At 38.7% G+C, this 26,131-nt stretch overlaps 1 protein-coding gene across 1 annotated transcript in view; it reads left to right on the top strand.

The window, feature by feature from the left end:
- Positions 1-285: 285 nt before the first annotated feature.
- The window catches only part of BANK1 (B cell scaffold protein with ankyrin repeats 1), a 1,951,135-nt gene continuing 1,925,289 nt past the window's right edge, over positions 286-26,131 (top strand). The window contains exons 1-2 of the mRNA XM_044063440.1: positions 286-301; positions 711-841. Coding sequence (XP_043919375.1) covers positions 286-301; positions 711-841 — 147 coding nt within the window. The remainder of the gene's footprint in view (positions 302-710; positions 842-26,131) is intronic.

Consider the following 26,131-nt stretch of genomic DNA (forward strand, 5'->3'; position numbering starts at 1 on the left):
CATGATGACCCATTAAAATCACAGTTTGTCGATATGTCATCAGCTACAGTGGGCTTACATTCTGTCCATTATATCACAATATTGGTATATTCTCCTTGGTTGTGGTTGCAAGACCATGGAATTTGCATGTTGCTGTTTGTTACATGGAATGTAGGTGTTATGTACTGTTTCTTTTGTAAGGAGTGTTGAAAGTCCTGTTACAGCTGTTGCTGATGAGTGCAGGTTCCATTTGCTTGTGAATAAGTGCTTTTTCGATGAACGTGGATTAATGAAATACTTGCCAGAATGCCTTTAGTAAGGGGTCAGTGGATACCTTGTATGGCAGACACAGGCATGATGAATATCCATGTTACAATACACACACACACACACACACACACACACACACACACACACACACATGCTATTAACATGAACAGTGTCTTAAATTCATCTTGTTGTTAACAACACTGCTGAAGTGTCACACATTAATAATTGATCAAATCTGGTAATAAGTTTAAGAATAAACCAAAAGCCTATGAATATAACACCTGAATGTCTCAATTTTCTCGCCCATGGCTTTAATAAGAATAGATGCTAATGGAGAGAACTTGTGAATTAGTTTAATTAAAATAGTTTTCTTATTTTCCCCAGAGTACTTATTGTATGTAAATCTAATATCCAGTGTTTAGATTTTGCCAATATATTTTTGACAAAATTTGTCTTTTCAGGTCATACAGAAGGTTCAGAGGTAACTACATCAGATGAAACCCAGTTAAAGCCAGATAATGAAGACATTTTTCTTCCTTCAGGAGACAGCAATTCACCTGTATTGGTCATACCAAAAAGGCTACAGTGTGAGGTAGGTACTTTAAAACTGTACAATTTTTTTTTTTGCTTGTTTACAAAGCAAAGTCAAAACCAAAAGTGATGCAATTTATTAGCAAGCTTTGCAGAACCTCTAATTAATAATCAAATAAAAAATATATACGAATACTGGCAATTCTAACTTTCAAGATGGCTGCACACTGAGTTGTTGTGTCTTTCGGCTTTTCCCGCTTAGGGGTCACCACAGCGGAACTCCAGTCCGCTAATGATTGGCAGTAGATTTTTATATGCCGAGTTGCTGGCCCTGACGCACAACCTTCAATGAAGGTATGCCCATTCACACATGTCTCCACACAGAAGATGCTCTAGCTGAGAATCGAATGGGACGTCTTACTGTGAGGCGACAATGCTACTGTAGCACCACCACTGCAGTTTGGCTGTACACTGAGTAACAGCTGGGAGAGCTTAAATTAAGCTGTTACTCAGTGGCTGCACACTGAGTAACAGCTTAATTTAAGCTCTCCTGGTGTGAAAACAGAAACTTAGAAAAGAGAGCCAGGGAATGTGTCTTTTGGGGTAAATTTCAATTAATAGCTACAAGTACACTGCCTGGATGTCAGTAAAAAAGAAATGCAGAGAACCTGAAAGAAAATCAACCACAAAAGGTGAGGTGAAGACATTGGCTGGGAAGAATCCTGCAGCTTTTCAGAAAAAAGCAGGTCAGACTCTAGATTTGGTGCAAGACATGACTTCTAGTTATGAAATAATAAGTCTAATGTGCTCAGAGCTGATTAAAATAAACAAAACACTAAAGGAGTATATCAACTCAAATAAGAAATATCTGGAAAAATGGAAGAAGTTTTAAACAGATACTCAGATGCATTGATAAAACTATTACAATCAGATGTTGAAATGAAGACTGAGTATGAGACTGCTGAAGAGGCGATTTTTCCACAAAATGGTAAAATTAAAAAACAGAGAAAGTAGTGGGGAAAAACTGGAAGGAACAGACTGTATTCATTTTATGAAAACACAGATAAGCAACTGGACTGGTATTCCGTAGCAAGAGTTGTTAATTGAACAAGCTCATCATATGTATTCTCCAAACCTGGCCATGAGAAAGCAGCAAAGACCAATATTAATAAAGCTGCAATCCTACCAGCAGAAAGGATTTATTCTGACAAAACTGTGGCAGAAGGGCTAAGCACTAAAAGTTAGAGACAATAGAGTGTTTGTTAAAAATGATTATTCACTGTACACCAGGTAGCAGATTAGCAAATTTAATCCAGCAATCAGGGAATGTTGAAAGGCAGGTATGAGATTCAAGCTGTTGTATCCAGCTATCTTCAGAATATTGTATTCTGGAGGGTCAAAGTAATTTTTGACAAAGAACAGGCAAATGAGGAAATACCAAGATTTGCCCATCAAAAAGTGACCTATCAAACAGAAGGTGACTCTGCTTCTTCTTTTTCTGATAATAATGTTCACAGAGAGACTTTACCAGTGAAACCTTTTCAAATGTTCCAAAGGAAAATGCTTGAAAGACAGAGAAAAACAAAGGAGTTGACTAGAAGAACAGGGAGTACACTGGGAATGAACCAAAGACTGAAGATGGGAGATGAAGATCAACAGGAAGAAAAGCAGCAATCAATGAATAAACGTGGGATTATGAAGCATCAATCATATTTGTGAACTATGGCAGAACAGGAAAAACTAAAAATCCCGACCTTTTGTGACTTTGTTAAAGTTGTAGGAAAACTCCAAAATATTTCCCTACTTCATGTTGTTAATAATTAAACAATGTTAAAGGGAAGAGAAGAGGAGAGAAACAGAAATCTGTAAGTAGAAAATGTTTTATTCTTAACAGTATTTTATGAAAAAATTCATGGCATAAACTGCATTCTATGTAGTAAAGCATTTTCAGTTATTTTTGTGGGTTATAAGGATACTAAAGCAAACAGCTGCCCCTTTTTATTCTTCTTTCTTTCTTTAGTTTCAAGACATGTAAGTATTGTAGTGCAAAAGGAGAAGGTATACTAGAGAAAAGCATGTTTGTGATAATAGGCTGTAATCTTGGGTTGCTGTGGAGGGGAGAGGGTATAAAAGCATACACATCATGATATAAGTACAGCTGATATGCTTTGTCTTACTTTTGCATAGGGGAATGACTGCATTAAGACCTTTGGCTTGAACTAACAACAAGTTTTAAGTGGAAATAAGTTAATAAGAAAAGACTGAATGCAAAGAAAAATGTTCCTTTAGCAAATAAATATTCACAGTGTAACAAAAGTTTGTAGCTGAATGCAACATTGTATTTGTTTCTTATGCGTCTATTGAGATGAGCTGATAAACATTGATACTTTTTGTAAGTCTAAAAGTTAATATTTCTGAAAGTATTCAAATTGTTTTCTTCATCTGGGATAGAAATAAAGACAAGACAAAGCAAGCACTTAATGCAAGTAGAAGCACAGGCTGTATCACGTATCTTAGCATGAATAACCTTGATTTTAAGTCAATTAAGCCTGTGAGTGTAGCTGCCAATCTGTGACAATTGTTATTTTTGAGGTTAAACTTCATTATTTGGAGATGTACATTGTTTTGTTTGTTTGCATTAAGTTAACTGGCTGTGGATGTATTCTGGAGCTGTTTCTTACTTTCTTTTGAGGGTTTTCATTAAAACAAAAAAGTCCTGCAAAATATGACATAGGTTCAAATAGACATGAGAAGAAAAAAAAACGGTATAAAAGATCAGCTTGCCAAACATTAATGCATGCATATAACACAAAAGCTGAAAACAGACATTTAAAAAACTGATTTATATAACAGGTTGGAAAAATAATTTCTCATCATAATGACAACATTTTCCATATTATCTTGGAACATCAATCTTCCTACAGGTATACACAAAAAAGAAAAAAATAGTAAACTATAATAAGCAGTGCAGAATGCAAATAGCTATGCTACAGGAGACACATCTGAAAAGAGTATGCAAATTTGATGAAAGACATTCAGGATTATTATTTGGGTCTACTTTCGTTTGTTGACAGTTCATTATTTTGACAAACAAAAGTACAACTCCATTCACGCGAAGTGCACTTAAACAAAAGTGCAGTTTCACAAATACCAGTTCACCAAACTGATAATAACAACAAAAAGAAAGCTGCAGCACCGAAGCATGCTACAGTAGGGATAAGGGAATATACCTGTTTCTCTACTGTAGTGCAATCTCAGAGTTAGTATATATAAAGTAGTAGCCTCCCATATGGGGGTGTAGGGGGGCTTCTTCTCTGCAAAACTGCCTTTGTAGTGTGTCACTTTTTGTTTTTATTACCAGTTCAATAAACTGGTATTCACGAAAGTGCACTTTCATTTAAGTGTACTTTTGCATAAATGGGATTGTACTTTTGTTTGTCAAAATAATGAGCTTTTGACAAAGAAAAGTAGACCTGGTTATTCAGCAGAATATCTAGGACAAAGCAACAGGGGGGTGGTTCTTATATTAATTGCTAGAGGAACTCTGATAATGATAGAAGAGGGAAAAAAATAATAATGGGAGATTTGTATTAGTAAGGGGTCACTGGTAAGGTGGGAGGCTTAAGCTGGCATGTATTTACATTCCACCTAAACTGCTATACAATGGAACCGATGACGATTCTGTTCAAAATAATTAGCTTCAGCAGAGAATAGTGCTTAAAGATGGGGACTGGAATTTTATTTGTAACAGTGAGGATGTATCTGGGGGACCTAGAAGGAAAAATACAACAAAAGGTAGATTTTTTAAGACATTTATAAAATATTTGGTATGGAAGATGTGAATTAAGTAGAAAGAACTTGGAGAGAATTTACATATTATTCCCCAAAATACAACAACTGGGATAGAATTTTCAGATCACACACCAATAATAACCAAGATAAATTGCATGGTAATGAAGTAAAAAATGAGACATTGACAATTCCTCACCTATCTGTTGAACAGAGAAGATTTTAAAGAATGGATAGTGGAAATTATTCAGCAGTTAATAGGGAAGATAGAAATTTCTTGAGAAGATATAGCTGGTGAGTGGAATAAAATAAATGGAGCTTAAAAATAGGGTAGAAAAAAAAGAAAAAGAAATATGCTTAAGAAGAATTATTGTGAGGGACTGACAAAGGTTAATGTATTACATAATAACAGGAATCTCACAAAACAAGAAGAGGCACAACTGCAAAGTACTAAAGAGAAAATAAGGGACTACCTGGATAATGTACATGAGCTTAGAAAGATTTCTGTTAAGCAACTCTTTTTTGTTTTGATAATAACTCCAGAGCAAAAAAAAACTTTTAGCACAATTACTAAGGCAGCAGAAAATAGAAGGGGTTGTTGCTAATCTTAGCGAGCCTATAACAAGGAAAATAACCAGATATCTTGTAGACGTATCGGAAATATTTCAGAATTTTTTTAAAAATCTGTACAAAGCAGAGAAATGTCAAAATAAAGAAAAGCACAAATAGAAATATTTATGGGAGGATTAAATATGCCAAGGTAAGTGGCAGATGAGGCTAAATTATGAACAGTTAGGGTAGGAGGAGATGAAATAAAAATGGTGATGCCACTATTACTGGTAGTCTTGATGCAGGAAAAAGCATTCAAAAGAGTAAACTGGGATTTTATGACTAGGGCAATGGAAGAATTTGCATTCCCTGACACAATATTAAGGTTAAATAGGAGGATATATGAGAGATCAGAGATGAAAATTAAAATGTGTATGTGCATCAGGGGGTTCCTCTCTGATAAATTATGTCTAAACAGAGGAAACAAACAGGCTTAGGCAGGGTGTTCTCTTTCCCTTTTGTTATTGTGCTATATTTACAACCATTGGTAAAGAATAGAAGGGACTCTGAAATTCAAGGATTTAATTGGTATGGTAATCAAGAAACGTTGGCTTTATATGCAGATGATATTATTTTGTACCTGGCAGAACTCTTGTTTAAACATCTTTGCTGATCAACTGCCTCCTGTTTTTACTTGATTTTTTAATAAATCATTAGAGCTGTGTGAAGTTGCCTTATGCTTCAAACAAGCCACAGTTATTCCAGTCCCTAAAAAATCCAGTATAACAGGATTGAATGAGTATAGGCCCGTTGCTTTGACATCAGTAGTCGTGATGACTTTTGAGAGGCTGGTGATAGCTCACTTGAAGGATATTACAACTCCCTTGTTGGACCCTCTTCAGTTTGCTTATCAAGAGAACCGGTCAGTGGATGATGCAGTTAATATGGGTCTGCACTGTATCTTGCAACACCCTGACAACCCTGGAACATATGCAAAGAGTCCGTTTGTGAACTTATGTTCTGGATTTAAACCAATAATTCTGTAACTTTTTCACTTGAAACTCTCTCTGCTTTTTGTTCCTGCTTCCACCTGTTAATAGACTGTCAATTTTCTGACCAATAGGAAACAGCAGGTGAAAATGGGGAAATTTACATCTAGCGATCACGTGATCAATACGGGTGCACCTCAGGGATGTCTGTTCTCCTTACTGCTATTCTCCCTTTACACTAAGGACTGCACCTTTAAGGACCCTTCTGTCAAACGTATTAAATACATCAAAGATACAACCATTATTGGGCTCATCAGGAATAGTGATGAGTCTGCATACAAATGGGAGGTTGAGCAGCTGGCCTTTTGGTGTAGTCAGAATAATCTAGAACTGAACACTCTTAAAAATGTGTAGATGACAGTGGACTTTAGGACTGGTCCTACATTATCATTCCCCCTCTTTATATTTACTACTGCTATGTCAGTTGTGGAAACCTTTAACTTTTTGGGATTTATAATCTCCCAGGACTTGAAGTAGGAGACCAATGTAAGGCCCATCATAAAAAACGCACAACAGTGAATGTACTTTCTGTGACAGCTGAGGAAGTTCAACCTCCCTCAGGAACTGTTGATTCAGTTCTGCACAGCAGTCATGGAGTCTGTCCTCAGCTCATCCACAACACTGTGGTTTGGATCTGTGTCTAAACATGGCAAAAATAGGTTACATTGAATAATCAGGTCTGCTGGAAATATCATTGGTGCTTGTTTGCTATGCTTACAGGACCTTTACTATTCCAGAGTCATGAAACGGGTAAGAAGAATCATCACTGCCCCGTCACATCCAGGCCACAATCTTTCTGAACTACTAGCATCAGCCAGGTGTTATAGATTAATACTCACCAAAACAAAGAGATATGAGAACAGTTGTTCCACAGGCCATCAAGTTCATAAATGGTTAATACAGCCTATTAGGCTGGGTATGCTTTTTCCCAAGCTTCCAAGGGTTCTGCAGTATTGTTTACTTGTTGTTAATACTTGTTTCTTTCAGGGTTTATATCAGTATATCTTGCATTGAGTTGCAGTTTGCACCTTGTGCATATATATATATATATATATATATATATATATATATATATATATATATATATATATATGTGTGTGTGTGTATATTCAAGTATGTATGCTGTTCGTGTAATTCATACTTGTAGAGTCATTGAAACCAGAGTCAAATTCCTTGTATGTGTGCATAGTTGGCCAATAAATGTGATGCTGATTCTGAACAAGAACATTACATCTTAGTGTTGTGGAACATTCTGAGACACTTTCAAGTCTTTTCAGGATATAAAATTAATGAAGATAAAAAAGGCTATATCTGTAAACTATGTACCCATACATGAACTGGGTCAGCAATGCCCACGTTTAAGGGGACATGATAAAATGGAGTACTTAGGAGTATAGGTTAAAAAGGCTTCTGTTATGGCATCTAAAGGTATGTGGGAAGAGATTAAACAAAAGATAATATAAAACTTGAGGCACTGGAAGCTCTTTTTTATGGATATGGATATCAGGATATAAGCAGTGAAAATGTTTTTAGTAAATTTAGTTTTATACAAAGTTCAGGTACGCTTTTATCAACCAGAGGAGAAGTTGTGGGTAGCAATTAGTAAAGAGTTGAAGGATTTTATCTATGAGAGGAAGAAGCAAGAGTCAAGTGGGATGAGTTCATTCTTCCAACAGAACAAGGCAGATTGGGATTACCTGATTTGAAGGGATATTTTAGAGCTACACAGTTAAGGCTCATATACAGAGCAGAAACCTATAATTCAAAGTGGAAAGGGATGGTGATGAAAGTGGAAAGCTCAAGAAATAAGGATAGAGAGTGGGACTTAGGATACAGATCCATAAGGAGAATAACAATATCCATACAGAATATTATATTCATAAAGTAGTAGAAAGTATTCTAAGAACTAACCAAACAAAGGAATGGAGAAAACAGATTCTGCCAATACAATAACTGCAATTAGAGATACAGAGAATAGGCAAGAGATGGCAGGAATTTACTGGAGAAAACTGGCAAAGGAACCAATATATGGGAGCAAATAACTAGAGAAGAAAGGGTAACAGAATATGAAGAGGCCAAGTATACATTTGGACTGCAGGCTAAAGGCTGTCTTCCTGAGTGAAAGACCACCATTTTAGAGTTTTTAGTTGTATATAGAACAGAAGCTGCTGTTTACAAAAGGGTAATTAGCAGGGCATATAAAATATTTCATGACAACTATATGAAAAAAACAGGTGAGGTTAAAAAAAGACTGGGAATAGAGGTTGGATAAGCAATTCTTAAAGAAACATTTGGAGGATACATGTATGGTTCCAAATATGCAACAGTGTCTAAAAGATTTAGGAATTTTGCTTTGAAGTGTTTGCATAGGTATTTTATACCCCAAGCAGATTACAAAGATATTTTCCTCATGTAGCTTGCAAATGTTGGAGGTGTGATGGAGAAGAAAGAGATAATTGGGAACCTAGTTTTGGGGTGTGTAATGAGTTGGTGGGCTTTAAAAATACCTTGCAGATTATCAGAAATACTGGGTGAGCAAATTGGTGCAATAAGGAAAGAATTTTTTTTAGCTGGAGACAGGATCTGAATTGCCTAGAAATTGTAAGGCCTTTGTACATTTAATTCTGGTGGCTGCCAAGAAAGCAATTGCTATAAAATGGAAATAAAATTTAAAAGAGATAAAATAACTGGAAGTTGGCTCTTTTGAAAAGGGTAGGAGCAATTTACATAGAAAAATGGAAATTATGTAATGTTTGTTACTAAGAATATGTCAGTATGGTTTGTTTTTTCACTTATATAGTTGTATGATTGTCTAGGTCATAAGTCATTATTCAATAAAGATGATTACAAAAAAATACTGGCAATTTTAGAAAGCTCAGAGCTTACTTGATTATATTATAATGCCAAGGCTACAGCTGGGAAATTCCTGAAGAGTATTTTTTTATTGTTGAACAATGTAAGTCAACTGGACATAAATGTCCTTTCACAAGAGTGACCTGAAAGTAGTATTTGATTAAGTGACTTGCACTAACTGCCAGAGAACCACACAGCATATCCTTACAGCACCATAAACCCTGGCTGTGTGATAATGAACTTGTGATGAAACAATGACTATTCACAGCTGACTGATATTCCATTGACTATTCACAGCTGAAAGATATTACCACTAAGTGAAAGTAATCCAGTTCTCCATTAGGAGTTTGATATTTTCCATGCTGTCTCAGATTATATTTATTATTTTTCCAAATATAGCTTTCAGTTATATCAGTTCAATTCCCCACTCATTATGTCACACTTTCTACACACTACCTTTAACTAAAGATGTTTCTGCTCTGATCCTACCAAAAATGTATCTACATTATGTTACTCACTGATTCTTTACATGTTGCTTCTTAGTTACCTCTGCTTATTATGTAAGCTCAGTCTTTTATTTTTTATGCTTATAATGTCCTTACCACAGACTCACAATTCATGCAAGACATCTAAACTAGAACAACACATTATTTGCTTCAAACTGATATTACTGTATAGAAGAATGCTTACATATAGCAATTTCAACACATTACATCTATGACATTGTTGTTCTTCATGTTTAATTTACATTTTACATTTTGTCACTGCTATCAAAATCTCTTTCATCTTTGTGTAGCACACCTACCTTTTTCCTTATATAACTTCTCCCTATGATGTGAGCCCAAATAAATTGCTTTGTTGCTTTTATGGCAAACTTAACAACCAGCTTAGTCTCTACATTTTAATAATTTCCAGTAGGTCTTATCTTATCAAAGACCATGATTATTAATAACAAGAGAAGATGTTATAGTTTATCAGGTATTACTTGAACACCTCGCTGTAGCTTCCCAGTAAAACTGACATTTAATCGTATTTGCTACTAAAAGCTCAGTGCACATTTTAAATGGTGAACTGAAAGAAATAAAAATGGCACTACACCTAAATATTTACGCTGTTGTTGGTTGTTGAACTGGGATGCAAAAATATGATTACAGTCTTGCTTCTTTACATACAACACTCATATCAAAATAAGCTCTGAGATTCACAGCTAAGTATTTTTTTGGCTGACACTGCTAAATAGCAAGCAGCCCACCATATGTCATAGCCAGTATGCAGCAGGGCTTGTTTAGCAGTGGTAGTCAATGGAAAAGACTGTATACTAAAGTAGTCAAGCCACATTATGGGGATAGGTAGTGTTAAACAAATTCAGTGGAAGAGTCATGATAACAAAGTATGCATGATTAGACTATCCCAGGTCATAGGAAAGGCAGGCTAGCATACTGGTGGCCATGCATGCTGTCATGGGCAGTAAAGCACCACATTGCTGCCTCACATGCAGTGGCAGACAGTCCAAGAATTATCGGCACAGTAAAGTGACAATGTAATTTATCATATAAATGGGGAAGAAAAGGGGAAGTAGGGAATTTAGAAAAATAAACGGGAAATAGATGAGGGAAACACTCATGGGTAACAATAATGAGTGACAGATGGGGTGAAGAAGGGTAGTTTTCTTGTGGAAAAGTCTGCCATTTGTAGTAGAAGGAGATGGTGGGTAGGTAAGGAAGGTAATTAATGGCTATGGAAGGGATAGGAAGGAAGGCAGCAGGTCCAAGAAAACAAGCAAAAATACAGACACAGAGAAGCATGGGCAGTAGTGACATATACAGTTGGAACTACAGTGGACAGACACTGGTAGACAGAGGGTGATTACCTGGAGATGGAGAAGTTAGGATAATAAAGATAGCATGGGGAGGGCAGGGCATCACCTGCAAGGGGATAAAACAGAGTACATAACTGATGCCAGGCAGGCCAGAGGGAAATCCACATAGACATTGGTCACCTCCTTGGTTAACATCATGTGCAGATTGTGTCCTTGGTGACCTGAAGGTTAGACCTGCTAGTCATATGATTCAATCAGCCATGCCAGAAGGTGCACCATAGTTAGGAGTCGGGAATTGTGCAGATGTGTTATAATGTGATGAAACCAGCCTCCACAACTACCACCATGAGATTACAGGGGGCCTCTCCTCAAAGCCATATTCCGAAAGGCAGCCTCTGCTCTCCCTTCGGAATTGGCCATGGATGCCACCATACCTCTCACTGTCCATATAATTAAAGAATTTTTGCTCATATTTTTAGTATGTTCCTCCTAACATTTGTGTTTTTCTGGCAGATTACTGAGGACTCAGGTCACTAAAAATGGCAGACATTTGAATTTCAGACTTCATATCCTTCAGAAAATTCATGGTAACACAAATCCTTTTATTTTAAAGCCTTTCTGAGTTTGTAAGACCGATACTTAAAAATTCTCCCTATTTTTGAGCCATTGCCCCCCATTATTTTTGGCTTTGTCTCGATTTCTTGTGCTAAGAGGTTCATAAGTATGGATGCCACCAGGTAGAGAAGGCAGACCTTGTGAACACTGGGACGCCAGTACAATAGGTGTCATCTGATGGGTGCCAAGGTGACCACCACAGTTCATTTGCAACAGTCACAACCAGACTTGCAGATGGAAGAGAAAAAAAGAATGCATTACTACACACACACACACACACACACACACACACACACACACACACACACACACACACACACACACACACACACACAAAACAAACACACACACACACACACACACACACACACACACACACACACACACACACACACACACACACACACACACACACACACACACACACACACACGTTACACATAAAACTGCAGTTGTACAACACAGTATGGTACACAGCATATGCACACCACTGCCAGAAGAGGTGTTCTTTCCTCCTGCAACTTTCATGTATGGTCAGCTCAATGTCCTTGGCTACTTTCTTTTAACAGAAATGCAAAAAGAAAAAAGGAAGAAAAAATAAGGCTTAAAATAAAACTCTGGCTAACTATCTCTAACCTCTTGGAACAGGTGAGAAAGACATTATTGCAGGTTGCTATATCAATACCTACACTGCTGACCAGAACGGATGATACAACTGACATGACTCACAGTCATGTTAAGCTTGTGCCAGGCATATACCTTGTAAAATATGCTATATGCAGGTCCAGCAGGTGTTCTTTGATGTCCTTGTAGAGGCAGTACAAGAAAATCTTGCTCTCACTCAGACACCAGATAGAAGCCCTGCTGTTCCTCCAACCTCAGGAAGTCATGTTCACTCACATATCTTCACTCATTGAGTAAAATGGTAGCTTTGTGTTCATGGATGCACATTTGGACATTGTGTGACATGCATTAGAAGCTACTAAAAAGCATTATCAAACATCTGTCATGCAGAGTCACAGTGCTATGAGCAGCACAGCTTCAGTGCATGAGCATATGTGCACATGTCCCTAACCCTGTGGTAGTTATGGTCAGTGTGGATTGAGCACTGTGTTAAGGTAGAAATTTACAGACAGGCACTCTAAGTGCCCTCAGTAGCATATCTGCCACATTATGAGACCCCTGTCATAATTATATAAAGCAACAGTTTAATTTTGCAAGAGATTAAGATGAAAAACTGTGGAATTAAGACTTCACAGAATATGATCTAGACACACTAAAGGACGACAAGATGTCCAGTTTTGTACCCCTGCATTGTGTTCAGCAACCATGGTGGATGGCAGTAACATGGATATAGAAAAGGAGAAAGAGGGGTGTTGCAAAAGAGCACAGTGGCATGACCCTATCACGTCTAGCTGTGGATGTGCATACTGTGGAGTTCATGAACTTAGGGACGTACATGCCCACAGAATCCAATGGCCCCATACATAGGGTGAGGTACACCAAAGCATTTTAAAGGGAGGTAGGAGTGCAGATGACTACATTTGATCAATACACAGATGCAGAAAGGGGTGGTCACAGTAACATGCTGTAGGCTGCGATGTGTACAGGAAAGGGGAATGACGTCAGCACTACTGGAAACAACTAACTCATGGTCACAGTGAGGGACAGGCAGCACAAATACATACAGTACAGCCACAGAAAGCCATGCAGACACAATGACTGACATGTGTAACTCAAATGTTTACAGGTCTTACCAAGGGCCTTTGAGTGAAGCTATGGCTGGAGAATGAAATAGTAGTACATGCCTTCTGCATACATGGGATTTATATCCCTTGCGAATGTAACATGGATAAGCTTTATCAGGATTGCATGTGGTAGGGAGTGGGCAGGACAATAATTGGTCTCTGCAAAAGGATCAGTGAAAGGTAATCAGTATGATATCACATGCCAAGAGCAAGCCCAGGACATTGCAAGAACAGGTCTAACACAGGAGATAGACCACAAACACACAAGTGGCTCACAGAGGTGGAGTTCTTGAGGCCCCTGTCTAGGAAGGGAGGCAGGCTTTCCTATTTAGTGGTGGCTTGCATGTAGGACCTGAGCTGGTAATGACCATCTGTATGCCAGAATAGGATACATCAGGTTAACAATACCCATTAAATGTCCATTTTGGACAGTGCATGTGTGTCAAAACTTCTTGATTATGATGCTTTTGCATATCTGTCTACCACAGATTCACTTTATATCCTCAAAATACTGAAATATCGAAATTCAGTATTTTGAGGCTATAAAGTCGAAACCTTAAAACAATGAAAACTCAGAAGCGCGAAATTCAAAATATCGCACCCCGGAGATTTTGAATTTCGTGCTTCTACTCCACACACACACCTTCCTCCCCACACACAACACAAGCTCTCTACTGCATAAAAGCAGGGGGGCAAGCCCCACTGCACCCCCCCCATGAGTGGCTGCACCACCCACAGTCCCCTTCTTAAATATTCTAACTCTGTGGTCACACTACATACAAACACACACAAGACACCACCAAACAAGCTACATTCTCCTCACGTACCCACATCACAGCAACAAAACACACTAACACACACCACAGCCCCTACCTAAAACCCTTAACATATACACACTTACCTAAATCCATAACCACAGCAAAACCTCAGTCGTGTGAAATTCAAAACCTCCGGTATTCAAGGTTTTGAATTTCGTGCTTCTGAGGTTTTGCTCTTATCGGGATTCCACTTTATGGGTTCAAAATACCGAATTTCGATATTTCAGTATTTCGAGGTTCTAAAGTGAATCTGTCTACCACATACCTCTAATCTCCTACTTTAACATCAAGCACAACAAGGTATTTATGTGCCTATATACTATTCACGTGTCATTCAAAGCTATGCCTGTCGAAGGTGGGAGGAGTTTAGGCATATGCATTAGTGCTGACTCCAGTATTTCGTGTTTATGCTTTCACAGGTTTATGTATTTAAATGCTTACTTACCTGTTTACTTATTCAGTTTTTTTAACCATGGTAAAACACTGATTACAAGGGAATATGATGACAAAAACAGATTTATCAAATAAAGAATATACCAAAATAAATAAATAAATAAAGCTGTGTCAGGATAAAGAAAACACTTTATTCCAAATTCAAATCCAGTAGTAAATTCAAAGCCAGTAGTAAGCACTTTCGTCTCCTTAACCGGAGACAACTTCAGACTAAGGTTTTGTCTTAAAAAAACACACAATTTATATAATTCATAGGTAATTACCTACTTGAAAAATCAATTGCCTATTATATTTTAAAAACTCAGTATTGCATTATATAACCAGCATTTAACAATACTTCATAGTATAAATATAAGCTTCACAATATATATCAACTATCATAAATAAATACTCATTCATGAAATATATAAAAATGCATATAAAATTCATATATGAAGCATATAAAATCATATAAAATCAATGCTTCAGCCCCTTTCTTTTTACATACATTATAAACTCTTCCCTATTATTTAATCCTGGATAAAAACAAGTATTTAATTTTACTTGCCAACAATACTCCAACTACCCTAATTCTTCTTCAACATTGGCAATATGTACATTAGACTTTAAACAGTCAAGAACTATGCATTTAAAATTTATTTTACATTTTTTCTCCACATAATGTTTACTCATGGCATTTTTGTATCTGCATGTGTAATTGCATAGTTGTGTTCATAAATTCTTCTGCATAATTCTCTCTTAGTTCTCCCAACATAGTAAGATCTACATTCAAAACACATTAGTGTGTACACTACATTTTACGTTTTTCCTACTGCCAATTCACTACATTCAGTAAATAAATATTGACAGTGGTTGAAGTTGTAACATTTAACCATCCCTTTCTAATGTACATATTGCCAATGTTGAAGAAGAATTCTCACTGTGATCACTGCACAGTTGGTGCATGTCTTTTTGTCAGCCATAGAGCACATTCTCTTGCTTCATATCCACTAGTTGATTCTTAGTGTTTCACACATATCAAGGGCAAACTATACTCATTATACTTTACATTATATGAGTTTATACTCAACTAGGATTGCTTGTTTGTATGTTTCAATAATAGATATTCCATTTTAACTCAACTGTGGACTACCTACTACTTTCTACTTGATTATTTTGTAGCACATATTTTATAGTTATATTTAACAGTTTGATTTTTATTACGTGAACTACATGAATAACATAATTTAGGAAGAGAGCATCACACACTCCACACTGCAAAGTTTCTTCTTGGTTTGTTTTGGACCCAGTATAGGTTGCATACTGTTTTTTTTTTTTAAGACTTCGAGGGATACCATGGATTTCTCTTTTTGGAATATTGCCACATACAAGTAACCTCCTTGTATGAAGAGCTAATGCCCTTTTTTTGATTTTTTGAATTCTGCTTACTACAGACACTGGCCCCTTCGCATCTGATCCAGAGTTGCTCACCAAAAGCCTACCCCTGTGTAACTCAAGAGTGGGATTTCTGCAGGACAAGTCCCAGCTCGGACCCCTTCTACAGCAACCAAGTGCTTGATAATTAAGCAATAAGCCTACCCCTGTGCAACTCAAGAGTGTGATTTCCACAGGTCAAGTCCCAGCTCGGACTCCTTCTATGGCTACCAAGTGTTTGATAATAAAACAATAAGCCTACCCCTGTGCACCTCCAGTGTGTGATTTCTGCAGGACAAGTCCCAGCTTGGATCCCTTCTACGGTGACCAACTGCTTCATAATTAAACAATGTATGTCCTTGTTCTGAGAACTCACTATTTAACTGATATTTAATTTTGAGAGTGTAGCAAAAAGGCAATGTGCACACATTCCTGCATTGGCTTTGCTCATTACTGCCCTTGTAGCTACTGCTTCACCCCTAGTGTCCATAGTGCTCCTGTCTACTATATTACAACTTTAAGGGGCATATTCATAATGGTATTTTTCTCCAGTGACTGTTGAGTTACATACAGAGAGTCAAAACAGTTGTGAATAACTCCTACTCTAACAGAGTCAAGCTAAGCACTGAACTGTGCTGATTTGCCTTTTTTTCCTGCTTGATTCTGTAGTTGCTGCTGAGCTGGTCTCTAGCTCTATCAGCCTCAGTAAAGTTTTTACTAATTGGTGTGTGAGTAGTCTTGGCCCTCCCCCCACCCAATTCCACTTCAAACGGAAGGCTTAAAGCATTGCAACATAGCTGGGTGCCATTTTTGAATTCACCTTACTAGAGAGACTGGCCCCTTAGCGTCCGACCCAGAGTGTGCTCACCGAGTAAGTTTGATTTTAACCTATATATTGTACTGAAGCTGGATCTTATTTGCTTTTACTGCTCCTCTGGGGAATAGGCTGTTTGGTGTGACTACATGCATTAAGAATGTTAATCACTCAATTTTTAATCTGCCATGAGTCTCTTCTAAAACTATTTGCTAACTAAGAATGTTACAAGCTTATTAATGGCATATTAAGTGTTCACAGCTTCAGGGATCAGGTAGCAGTTTGTAAGACGATAAAACTGCATGGCATTTGTTAGTATTGGTTAGAGTACAAAGTGTATTAACCTTTAGATTGTGTAGTGTTTAAGCAGTACAAAACAACCAGAGTTTGCGAGTAACAGTCTCATGATAATACATTGCAGGTACATGTATTTTTTTTGTCAAACTTTCTACATTTACACATATCTTTGTTAAACTTTCCAAGTGTGGCCGGGAAGATATAAGGTTAGGGCCTTTATTAAGACTTGAATGTTTTTCTTAATGAAATGTAATTCTTAGTAGCATGATATTTGGTGTTAACCGAATTACTGCTAAAGGACAAGGATATTATTTTTATACTGGTTGTAATGTGGTGAACCTTTTTACCCTCCTGCTGTGAAAGTTGGGGCATTTTACAAATATCACATTGTCCGTATGAATCATTTCCACCTTCTCTTACTCCTCTTGTAATTTAGTTTCCTTTTTCTATCACTATACTTTTCAAAAGCTTACCCCTGTGCAACTCAAGAGAGTGATTTCCGCAGGTCAAGTCCCAGCTTGGACCCCTTCTACAACGATCAAGTGCTTCATGGGACACCTGGCATCATAACAAAACTATTAACAGGCAACTATTCCTTGAATTAAGAAATAAGGCTAAGAAGCAGATAAGAATGGATAAGAAAACCCATTACTCAAACATACAAACCAAGCATAATACTAACCTGCAAATATTCTGGGCAGCCATGAATAAACTTCTCCAGCCCAGTCAATGTATTACCCCACCCCCTAACATTGATACATCTACAAACATTGCAACACAATTCAATGAATATTTTACCAACTCCATTTTATAGCTGGCAAAAAAACTCATCTCATATAACCCTCCCAAACCTGCCTAACTCCCCAAACAACCAAAACTATTTCTCCCTCCAACCAGTCCAGACCAGCACCATCTTCTGATATTTGACCAAACTAAAAACACTACCCTAGCAGCTGATAAACTCACAGCAGAATGCCTCAGGATCACAGCCACGGCTATTTCATACCCAGTTTCTATAATTATAAATAGGCAAATCTCCTAGGAATAAGCCCCACTCCTCTGGAAAGTCTCACAAATAATACCTCTACACAAAGGGGGTATCTCAACTGAATTATCTAACTACTGTCCAATAGCCACACTATCCCCACTGTCAAAAATACTAGAGAAATGTATACATTCCCAAATACTAAAATACCTTCTATCCAACCATCTCCTAGCTGGAAGTCAACATGGGCTTCACCCAGGCCACAGCACCACCACTGCCCTTATGAGCTTCACCAACCATGTTAATCAGCAGCAGAATGCAGGCAATTTGGTATCAACTGTCTTTTTGGATCTCTCCAAAGCATTTCATACTGTCTCCCATAACAAACTACTGACTTCTATCTCAGAACTTAAATTAAATAACTCTGCGCTCATATGGTTTAAGGACTGTCTTTCAAACTGCAAGCAAGCTATTAAGTGGCAGGACTGTCTATCCCACTTTCCCCCTGTCACCTTAGGTGCCCCCCAAGGATCTATACTCAGACCCCTGCTCTTCACAATATTCACTAACAGCCTTCATAAGGCCACCCTCCATGCAAGCTTAGTTCAATCCGCCAATGACTCTACCCTAATCTTTTCAGCCCCCACTCTCCAACTCCTAGAGAAAACAACCCAAGAATCCTTTACAACCATTGAAACCTAGTTATCAGACTCTCAATTAATACTCAACCCCAAATAAAAGCAACTTATGCTCTTTCACCCCTCCAAAGCTACTGATCTCATTCCCCCTTTTACAGTTATCACCTCTGACAACACCCGTATTGCACTAGTTGCACATGCCAAGCTACTAGGTGTCATCATCGATCAAAACATGAAATTTGACAAGCACATAGTTCAAACCATAACAAAAGTGCATAAAAAACTAGGTACACTCTACAGATGTAAAAACTATCTGAGCCCCAGTAGTAAATCTATCATATCAAGAGCCCACCTACTCTCTACATTACTCTATGCATCCCCAGTTCTAGTTAACCTAAATAAAGGTGATTTAACATAACTATCCACTTTGTTACAACAAGACAGTGAAATTTGCTTCTTCCTACAGATCTCACCATTGCTTAGCCCTTCAAAAACTTTCCCGGCTTGAATTACCAAACTTACTGACTCTAAACCAACTCGATCTAGCTCACCAAATTCTCTACCATCCCAACAAAACCCCATCCTTACATGGCTTAATTAATGATTACTCCAATAGCTGACTGCTAAGGTTCACCAACAAAGGGCCGGTCGAAGTTTCCAAAAGCAGATACATCTCAGGAGACTCCCTTTACTCCTGCACTATTACAAAGATCTGGAACTCTCTCCCACTTGAAATCAGAACTCAGGCAAGCAAAATTAATTTTAAAAATCAACTAAAATCCTACCTCACCAAGTCTTGGATATGTGCATGCTCTGACCCAGGCTAACTCCTTCAAACCCTCACTCTATCTCCATCACCTGCCTCTATCTAGAATCACATGGCAGCTTGCTATAGTTTCAAACATATATAACCCCATATAATACAAATTATACAATAGTTCATGGTATTATGTATTAAGTTACTCATAAATTCATAAGTTCATAGGAAGGTACAAGGCTATCTGCCCGAAGGCATTTATATGCCTAGCTGGAATGTGTTGGCTTTCGATGCCCCCTTAGATTAGCTCCCTGTGCCTCTGTCCAGCAGAGCCACTGAAGTGATCCCTGGGGTAAACTTTCTGTTTCCCATCCACTCGTCAAGGTTTTTCTTGAAGAGGGTTAGCGAGGAGCTCTGCCTAATGTAGATTGGAATCTTGTTCCAGAGCATGAGAAGTCTCTGGGACAGGAATCTATCCCTCCAGCACATCCTATTTATTATTGTGGTGAGGTTTAGATCCCTAGAGCATGTGGCTCAAGGGGATATGGTTTTCTCTAGGTGGAGCATGTCCATCAATTCTGGGTTGGACATGGCCTTGTATGTCAGGCAGAAATCACCTCTGAGTAGGCGGTATGCAACCGAGTACAGCTGGAGTTTCTTCAGTCGAGCTGCATAGGGCATCCGTTTGAGGCCAGTGATCCTCTTCATGAGGTACTTCTGTGGTCTTTCCAGCTGTTGCAGGTGTCTTGTAAGGTACATCCCAAATGGGACACTGTACTCTATGATGGGTCTGATGAGTAATGCATAGAGGGGCACAATGACCTCTTTTGATCTGGATGCAAACCCTTTTGTGATTAGGTGAGCCACATAAAAGGATTTTCTAACCACTTTGGCAATGTGATTATCAAAGGAGAGGTTACTATCTACTTTGGTCCCCAGATCCCTTATTACGTCTTCCGTATTTAGGGGCTACCACCTATGTGGTAGTTTGTGGGTACTTTGTTTTTTCCAAAGGGAATGACTATGCACTTTTTGGCATTTAGCTTGAGGCCATGGTTTTGACACCAGGTATCTGTCTCAGTGAGACCCTTTTGGAGGATGTCTGTGTCAGCCGGAGAGTCAATTATAGCCCCTAGTTTGCAGTTGCCTGCAAACTTGGTCAGCCATAGTCCTCCTGTGCTTACCTGTACCTCTGAGAAGTATATGAAAAACAGGAGGGTTCCTAGAACTGATCCCCGGGGAATGCCACTTGTAACCGGTTTAGAGTTAGACCTAGTTCTCGCAACTCTTACCATATGGGTTCTGTCCATGAGCCAGTTGGCAACCCATCTCGCATAGTAGGGGTTTATGTTCTGGCTGGTGAGGTTGTCTATAATACCTGAATGGGGAATGGTGTTGAAGGCCTTTGCAAGGTCTAGGTAGGCTGTGTGTACCACCTTTCCCTCATCTGTAGCCTTGGTAACTGTCTCAAAGAAGTCCACCAGGTTTAGGAGGCATGATCTGCCCTTAACAAAGCCCAACTGGGTAGGGTCCAGTGTTTGGAGGTTCCCAATGTCTCTGTTAATGAGATCCATGATGATATGCTCCATACCCTTGCAGACCAATCTAGTCAGGCTTATAGGGCAATAGTTCCTGGGGTCTGTTTTGGCTCCACCTTTGTGGAGCAGAATAACTGTTGCTGTGTGCCACTCTATTGGCACGTAGCCTGCAGAGAGGTTGAGTTTGAACAGTGTCCTTAGGTGAGGGGTTAGTTCATCTTTGAGGTCATGTAGGACGCAACCTGGGACACCATCCTGTCCCACTGATGCTGTGTTTTTGGCTTTGGAGAGGGCTATTTTAACCTGAGTGTCTGTGATTTCAGGGGCACCACATTCTTCTGGTATGGTTATGGGCCCTTTTGGAGGTAAAAGGGGATTGAAGTTTGCACTGAACCTGTCTGCCAGGATGTTGCCGATATCGGTCGGTTCAGTGTATTTTGTGCCATTCTGCACTAACTCTGAGCAGATCTGAGAATTGCCACTTAGATTCTTGACATAGCTAAAGAATGCCTTGTGGTTATCTTTGGAGTCCTTCGCAATTTTTCTTTAGAAGCTAGCCTTAGATGATTTTATGAGGGATCGTAGTTTCTTGCTGATACTTGTGATGACCGTGCCCTGGCCCAGCAATCAAGGAGCCTCAATCCTCCCACTAACACCAGGGAGGTCGTCTCCTAGAAGAGGAAAGGATAACTAATACACACAATAAAGTACAATTTCCCTTAAGTGCACACAGAGATCACAGTCAGTCTGGGGCTGGCTGCTCCCTTGCTCACCAGGTCCCCAATAAGACTCCCCACTGGTACAGCTATAGGGTCCAGGTCTCAGCCTAACTGGGAAAGCTAAAACCACCAGTACCCTCTTTGTCCAACCAGTGCTTCGTGTCCCTGTCAAGTAGCTGACACAATGCACACACACTTTGAGATAAGTATTTATACAACTTCACAGACACTGCTGGGAAAGGCTGACCCAGATTTTCCAACTGTGCCCGTTTACCCAGACTATATGGTAGTAATTACTGCCACCACCCAATTAATAATATCAGCTACTAAAAGGCCCTTAAAAGGGTGTCCAATTATTACTGTGCAATATTAATATCCAATGGTAATATGACTATTCAGTCTAAGGCTTATTGGAAGGGCTTAGACAGTAAACTCTATAAATATATAATGTACTCTAAAGCATATCTCTACACAAACCAGCCACAGGTAGAAGGTTTTAAAAACATTTAATAATAAATAATTATTTATTATTTTTTATTTCCAGTTTGATTACCGGGGAAGTCCACTGGGCCCAAGGGATCCGTTTTCAGGGGAGGCCCGGGGAGAAAAGCTCCAAATACAGTATACAGTACAGATATAGTAATACAGAAATGTAACAATACATTATCTAGAACAAATTGCAATGAAGGTACATACAGTGTTGCACAATAGTCAGACAAACATCATTGCAGATGATCTTAAGGGTTACACAGGTTCATTTATGAGAGCACTCATTGCATAGTATGTGGGGAAAACACTTTACATACACACCTTTAAATTAGAAATATAAAACATTTACAAGCACACATTTAAAGTATGAAACTATTTACAATATTTACACAGCTGTGATGATGGTTAGGTAGCTCTAGGAATTGAAGACAGCTTAGATACAGTCATAGAAAAACAAGCTATGGGAGATTTAGAGAGCTTAGGAACCTGGGAGAGAAGAAACAAAAACTTTTTTTGGGCAAGTAGTTAGGAGAATTTAGGTAGGGTGAAGGCAGCACATTTCCATTTAGTGGACAGGTGTTTGGAAAGCTGGGTTTTGAAGTTTTCTGAGTTTGGTATAGTTCTTAGAGTGGAGGGAGAGAATTCCATTTTTTACCTAGTGAGAAAGAGAGGAGGAGTTGGCCAGCAGGATGTTTGGGCTTATGGATAGCCATCAGGTTTTGATGTTCAGATTTGAGAGTTCTATTAGGGGTATAAGGGGGAAGGATATTAGCTACAGCTGGACATTTAGAAGGGTGAAATATGAGTCTATGAGCAGTGGTGAGTTGGAGGTAGTTTAGGTAGTTTGGGAGTTCTAACCAATTCAGAGATTGCAGGTTGCGGCAATGATGGGTGGAATGTTTGGATTTGGTGGCAAATTTAGAGATTTTATTATAGCAGTTTTTTAGTTTGGAGGTGATAGAGGAGGACAGGCTGATAAGGAGAGGAGCTCCATATAGTAAGCCGGGCAGAAGATAGGTAGTGGCCAGAGTGTGCCTAGTAGAGTGTGAGAAAGTGATTATTCCTGTATAGCATACCAAGTTTTTGGTGGGTTCTCTTAATATTTTACAGAATGTGGATGTCGAACTTAAGGTACTCATCTATTGTAATGCCGAGTAGTTTGGTGGATGGAACCACTTCTATAGGTGAGTTGGTATGATTCAGGAGTCTGAAAGTATCTTTGTTATAGGAATGAGTCTTTGTTGGGGGAACAGTAATATTTTAGATTTATTGGCATTGAGAGAGAGGTGGTTTTTGCGCATCCAGTTTTCGGTGGTTGAAAAAGCAGTTTGAGTTTTAGTGAGCAATTCAGAGAGGTTAGAGGCAGAGCAGACCAAGGTAGAATCATCTGCATATTGAATGATTTTGGCATCAGGAATTGCAGAGTGAAAGTTATTAATAAAGATGTTAAAAAGCATTGGCCCTAGGATAGATTCCCTGAGGTACACCAGTAGGAGTAGCTAAGAAGGGGGAGGTGGAGTTTTTCCATTTTACTGACTGTGATCTGTCTGATAGGTAGCTGGAGAACCAGGATAAAATGCTTGGTGGAAGATGAAGTTTTGAGAGCTGAGAGAGGAGGTTTTTGTGGGAAACAGTATCAAAAGCTTTGTTTAAATCTAGCAATACAGTAGAGACCAGGTGTCCAGAATCTCAGGCTTGATTCACAGTTTCTAGGAAAGATAGTAGGGCAGTTATAGTGCTGTGGCCTGTGCGGAAGCCATGTTGGTAGGTGTAAGAAGATTGTTTTGGGTTAGAAAAGGCATAAGTTGGAGGTGAACGCACTTTTCAAGGATTTTAGAGATTGGTGAGACTAGTGCAATAGGGCGGAAATTTGAAATATTGGTGTTTTTGCCTACTTTGTGTAGAGGAAGAATATAAGGTGAGCGCCAGAGTTTGGGGACGTATGATTCCTTTAAAGATCTGTTAATAATGATACTGATTGGGAGAGCTATACCATCAGCAGCACATTTTTAAAACACAAAACAAAACTACTACAACACAGAGATATCTAAGAGTTCACAAATAACACAGAAACTTAAAATAATACAGTAGGACAGGTCTAATTTACACAGAAAAATACTTAATCTAACTTTCTAATCTTTAGCTAATCTTAGAAAAAACACAGTGCTACAATCCTACTTACATACATAAAGAGCATAGGCAGTGCTTGGGTAGATGTCCAAAGTCAAAATGCTTCAAGTCTCTTGTGTGAAATAGTTTATAAAACATCACTAACATACATGCCTCTGGGTCCTCCCCAGATTACATCATTTTTGACACTTAGGTTTTCCCAGCATTCATATTGCATCATCTTGACACCTGCTCTGAGTTCCCAGGCTAATAGAAACTCCATTTACATTATTTAGCAAGTTAACACCTGCACAGGAGAATACAACACTAAAAGGCATTTCACATATACACTCTAGCAATTAGTCCTTAGATAACACAATAGACAGAATGTCTGCAGCCAGCCTGACCGGAACCAACTTTAAAGATTAAAGAATGTCATAAAATCATTTCAATTTCAAAAGACACATTTGAAAGGCTTGACTTGTTTTTTCTTTACAGCAAGGGGGCAATGTTGTAATAATCTTGAAGTTCACATTTTACAGTGTTTTACTTTCATTTAAAAACATGCACCTGTATTTTACATTTATTTATACAAATGATAGAATTATGTAATAAATTCTATTTGACTAGGCTGGCAGCCTTCACCTGTCTCTCCCCAATCATCACAATACTGATCAGGGATGTCTTCCTTTCTTGGGATTTTACTCTTTTCTGTACTAGTTTCCTCCTTCTATTGTATAGCTTGTTTATGGCAGGGGTCCACCAAACTGGTATCCTTTTCTTGGAGGAGTGAGTCTTGGTTTTGCTTGGGATAGCACAATCCATGCATTCTTGTAGGTGCCTGTAGAGTGCATTAGTAAAGGATTTTGCAGCTTGGACAGCATTATCCTTTAGCATGGGGGCTTTAAAACTTTCCACCTTGGTCTTAAGTAATGTGAAGTTTACTTTTGAAAAGTTTTTCACAGTGTTTTTGACCAGGGGTGGGGGCAGAATGTGGATATCCAGAGAGGTTAGTTTATGGTCAGATCTAACCAGAGAAGGGTTGACCTCCGGTGTGGAACACCGGTCGCCCATGTTGGTAATGACCAGGTCCAATATGCTGTCATCTCTGGTGGGGGTGCTGACCAGTTGATCCAGGGCGTTTGAGTTTATAAATTCTAGGAAATGTTAGGCAAGAGAGTTAGCACTTGAGTAGTTCTCCCAGTTAATGTTTGGGTAATTGAAATCATCCAATATCAGGGTGTTTGGTAGGACCTTTATACTTTCTAGTGTTTCCAGAAATGCTGAATGGGGGTCCTGGGACATGGTGGGTGATCTGTAGCAAGCTACAATTTAAATTGCAGTTTTGCCCGTTGTTAGTTACACATGGATGATCTCTGAGGCATCGTGCTGTGCCACTAACCTGGAGGTGTGGGTATCCTTGATGAATATGGATACGCCCCTTCCTTTTGTATTTCGGTCTGGGTTTTGTGGCCAAAATATATGGTATGAGTTGTAGCCTGGTAGTGCTGGGGTAGTCTCTGAAGCCTTAAACCAGGTTTCTGTTACTGCACATATATCGATTTTCTCCATACTGAGGAGTGCCTCGAGTGCATGCATTTTGAGGTTTAGATTTCTGGCATTGAGTAGCATTACCCTCAGTTTTTTGTTACTTGTGCTATTTATGGTGGTGGGTTTGTCTTTTGAGCCTTGCCTAAAAAAGGCACTATGGGGGTGGCAAGAGCCTTGGCCAGTATTCAAAAGCCTAAAGGTGACAGTTGCAAGTCACCTCTAGCGAAGCAGCATGGCTTGTCGAGCATGTCATCCCAGGCTGACAGACACTGGATCCCCTTTGAGTTACACCAGAAGCTTAGCCAATTGTTGAAATTGATAATTTTTTCTTTATACTGTGGTATCATT

Source organism: Protopterus annectens, chromosome 2.part1 (assembly GCF_019279795.1).
Source record: "Protopterus annectens isolate FY-2018-M chromosome 2.part1, PAN1.0, whole genome shotgun sequence".
Taxonomy (NCBI): domain Eukaryota; kingdom Metazoa; phylum Chordata; order Ceratodontiformes; family Protopteridae; genus Protopterus; species Protopterus annectens.